At 39.1% G+C, this 4,281-nt stretch overlaps 1 protein-coding gene across 1 annotated transcript in view; it reads right to left on the bottom strand.

The window, feature by feature from the left end:
• The window catches only part of LOC119838102, a 10,337-nt gene that overhangs the window by 3,125 nt on the left and 2,931 nt on the right, over window positions 1–4,281 (bottom strand). The window contains exons 2-6 of the mRNA XM_038363914.1: window positions 3,235–3,370; window positions 2,848–2,941; window positions 1,226–1,913; window positions 924–1,028; window positions 466–594 (exon numbers count right to left, since the gene is read on the bottom strand). Of these exons, the coding sequence (XP_038219842.1) occupies window positions 466–594; window positions 924–1,028; window positions 1,226–1,913; window positions 2,848–2,941; window positions 3,235–3,370 (1,152 nt within the window). The remainder of the gene's footprint in view (window positions 1–465; window positions 595–923; window positions 1,029–1,225; window positions 1,914–2,847; window positions 2,942–3,234; window positions 3,371–4,281) is intronic.

Genomic DNA, 4,281 nt, shown 5'->3' with positions numbered 1-4,281 from the left:
ATATTAATTCGAGTCGAATTTGTGTTTATTGATACACCGTTCATCACATAAGTTGCTAATAAATCGAATATCAGTATGGGAAATCGACTACTTGGCAAAAGTCAAAGCGGCCCCGATTCAAGTGGAAGCTCTAGACGATTAAGTGAAGTCCCGTGTCTCCTCGTGGGGTATGGGGCAGATGATGTACATCTGTTTCACTGATCATTTTTTTTACGGGATAGTAGGCGATCAGCCTCATCATTCTGTGTCCTGCCAGACCGAGACATTTTTTTTGTGCGTCCCCACAGGGAATTGAACCCAGTCCCCCTTTGGTTCTACGCTCACGCGTTAACCACTGTAACAAGGAGGCGGTCTAGATGATTGATAGATGTTATTATAAATATAATCCATCCTATTGATCACTCTATCAATTAAAAAAAAAAAAACATCAAAATCTGCTCAGTAATTTTAAAGATCTAAACATACAGATGCACACGCAGACAAACGGATAGCGACTTTGCCTCACACTATGTAGTGGTGAAAACTTACCGTTAACATTATTTTGTTCGTCCGTCGCGAAATACGGACTGTTCTGCGGATGCATTATTTCATGACCTGAAAATATAATAATTTAAGTATGAGTTCAGATTTCATATAAATGATTTATTTAATATAAACAAGTCATCCATCCTATTTACGGCCTCGCCAACCGTTGCTTAACCTCGTTTTTTATTAACCGTCGTTATAGTGTTAACAGAAATGCATCACCTCTGAATATTTCAACTGCCTAACAATCATGGTTCAGCCTGGTAACAGACGGACAGACACACGGACAGACAGACAAACGGACAGCAAGGTCTCAGTGAAGTCATACACTTTGGGCACGGAATATAGACTGAGAAATATACTCAAAATTTATAAAAAAAAAAGAAAAGCTCATTCACCATTATTATTTGTAGTCTCTGGTTCCTGTTTCACAGTCTGCGACATGTCCTCGACCAGCCTCTGTTGCTCCATGAGCCGCCGCTGCTCGTCGAACATCGTTTGACCTGCAACAGTGTCATCCAAATTAGTACAGCCGTTTGGAAGGTGGAGGGGAATTTTTAAAGATAAAAATCCCCCCCCCCCCACTTTTCAAAGGGAAATAAAAAAACTGGCTTAACGGAGGAAACAATTACAAAAAAAATAAAACACAACAATCGAATTGATAACTTCCTCATTGTTTCGAAGTCGGTCGACTACTCACCGACTCGCTCCTTACTCCGCTCGAAGACAAACTTCTCATCGTCGTTCGCGAACTCGATCTCTTGCTTTATGTGATTCTCGTCGAAGAAATTCTGATTCTCGTTCGCTCTATGCTGCTCCTGCAGCAGCTGCAGATTCTGCTGCTGATTCCGCAGCATTTCCACGCTGTCCTGATAATAGTAATCGTATTCCACCTTCTGGTACTCCATCCCCTTCATCTCCATATCCTTTTCCATGCCATCCTTGTCCAGATCGAGCGTTTTCTCGTATTCCACATCCCCGGTCTTTGGATACTCTGTGCTCTTATCGTAGCATTTGTATTCCATCTTCTCCGGCTTCTGGTACTCCATAGTCTTCTGGTAGTCCATCTTGTCGCATTTCTGGTACTCCATGCTCTTCTGGTAGTCCACACTCTTCTGATACTCCATCTTCTCGAAGTTCTTCCGCTCCAGCGCGTACTTCTCCGCCTCTTTGTTGTATTCCTCGTTCGTTTGCGGCATGAAATCTTTGCTGCCCTTCATGTATTCGCTCGGGTAGACCTCGAATTTGTCCGTGTCGAAACTGATGGGGTTCTCGTCGTCCGTGATGGGGTCTGTTTGCATGATCGCGTCCTGTTTCTTCGGTTTTTCATCAGCGATCGGCGGTATGTTCTGTTGTATTGCGTTGAGGCCTTGCAGGCGGTAGGCCAGCTGAAATTGTACATTCGATTTTGATTTCACAAGAATTATATATAAAAGAAGCTATTTCAATAGCTGGGATTAACTTAGAACCTAGTACAGGACATAAATAAGTTTTAGGTATAACTTACTACTAGTATTAGTGTCAATAGTTTATTTTTATAACCCAGATCAACCCAGTATACACCTAGACAAGTGGAAGCTTCAATTTTAAATAAAAAAAAATGGTTGCCTGTAAAGTCGGTTTTACGGGCGAAGATTTTACGTGACAACGTCTTTTTCTCGGTAGAATATTTATTTATATGAATATTACGCCAAGAACACTCGAGAAAGACAGAGACAGAGACACAAGCACGCGCCGATTCAATGCGCCTAATTCTCTAGTGCTGCGCGCGCGGCGGACCGATCATAGTTCGGTGACTCATCGTAACGTTACCGGGCGTTACACTTTTTCATGAGTGACTCCGAGCCGCAACCTAATTTAAGACGTTGTCACGTCAAAACATGTTGTTTTGATACTTGTAACAAAAAAAAAAAAATTATATCACAGTTTTATTTTTTTCATAAAACATCGATGAAAATTTATTAAATTATGGTTTTTTTTAAACATTTTGCAATCACAGAAAAAGATTATTAGGATACTAGCTGCGCTCCACGGTTTCACCTGCGTAAGTTTGTACCCCGTAAGAATAGCGGAATAAAAAGTTGCCTATATGATATTTCAGTTATCCAGCTATCTACGTACCAATTTCATTGCAATCGGTTCAGTAGTTTTTTCGTGAAAAAGTAACAAACATACACGATGTGTGTGACTTACAAACTTTTGCATTTATAATATAAGTAGGAAGTAGAATTAGTATATTAAAAAGTATTTGTTTAGTAGGATAGGATAGGATATTTCGCATGACGACATTTACAATTACCCTGATTGATCCTATATACTCACGATGGAATTCTGCGATTCGACGATGCCTTGCTTGTCGGGCGAACACGCGAGCGGCGTCTGTGTGTGGATCATTGAAGACCACCTCTCTTTTTCACTGAAATTGTTTAAAAAAGTATATAATATAAATGTATAATATAGGTTCCCACTTCTGAGCTAGCTACTGTATTAAGATAAAGTTCAATGGCCTTTCACACAAAATCTGGTGTTCCCCAAGGCTCCAACTTGGGACCTTTGCTATTTCTTATATTTATCAATGCCTTTCACATATTATATGATATAATAGGAGTGCTTGTCTTATACAAACGTGTGTGACGTGTGGTGTGTGATGTCAAGTGTGTTGCTTGTGGGGTCTGTCACCACGCGTTGACGAGTTGATCAATCACTCACCATACACTGTCATCCTTCTTCGCCTCCTTGTATTTGACCGTGCGGCTCTTTCTTATCACCATGACTGTGCCATCTGGGTTCAACTTTGGCAGGTTCTGGCTCGGCACCGCGTCCTTGCTTAACGTCTTCCATTGGCCTGTAAAGCGAACGTGATCTATATTAAAATACACTACATATAAATAAATACTAGCTGTGACCCGCGGTTGAAACCGCGTAAGTCCGTATCCCGTAGGAATATCGGTATAAAAAGTGCCTATGTGTTATTTTAGTTGTCCAGCTATCTACGAAGCAAAATAGTATTATTATTCACCAATAGATGTCAGGAAAAAAAAAAACACGAATATGACATTTTCTAAAAAAAAATCCTAGCTAGATCGATTTATCGCCGCCGAAACCCCCTATATACTAAATTTCATGAAAATCGTTGGAGCCAATTCCGAGATTCCAATTATATATATATATACAAGAATTGCTCGTTTAAAGGTATAAGATATAAATCCATATAAATTATCTACACACTTTTATAATTGCATAAGAAGCACGGGCAATATGCTTAGTTTTTCGGGTATGTTTAGGATAGAAATTTAAAAAAAATTATTATTTACAACAACAAAAAAAAAAATGTTTGTTGCATGAGGAATGCGTTTCGCGCGAGCGCATTTTCACAATTTTGTAAAATGACAATATTATAGACCATGCAAAAATGCCCAGGTGGGCTTTGTTTTTTCTACTTCTCTTAAAAACACACTCTTCTCCGTTCGCAGCTTGTATATGTTTCGTTTTTTTTTTTAAGTTTGTTTGTTTAAACGCATTTATCAAAACAATGTGGATTACAAGAGTATATAGCCTAGCCTAGAGTATATACCCAGCCTGTGCAGGGACGAGCGGCTAGTAATAAATAAAAGAATAGGCAAAAAAAGTGAAAAAAAAAAGTAATACAAAAGAATCAGATCAATTCAAGGTTTTTATTTATGAAGGCTTCTTTAAGAGTTCATGTCCATTACATAACAAAAATTACTATTAAGAATTACTATTACAGACGTGATC

The sequence above is a fragment of the Zerene cesonia genome, unplaced genomic scaffold, assembly GCF_012273895.1.
Source record: "Zerene cesonia ecotype Mississippi unplaced genomic scaffold, Zerene_cesonia_1.1 Zces_u001, whole genome shotgun sequence".
Classification (NCBI taxonomy): Eukaryota; Metazoa; Arthropoda; class Insecta; order Lepidoptera; family Pieridae; genus Zerene; species Zerene cesonia.
Note: the sequence above shows the minus strand (reverse complement) of the source record. Positions and strands in the feature narration are given on the sequence as shown.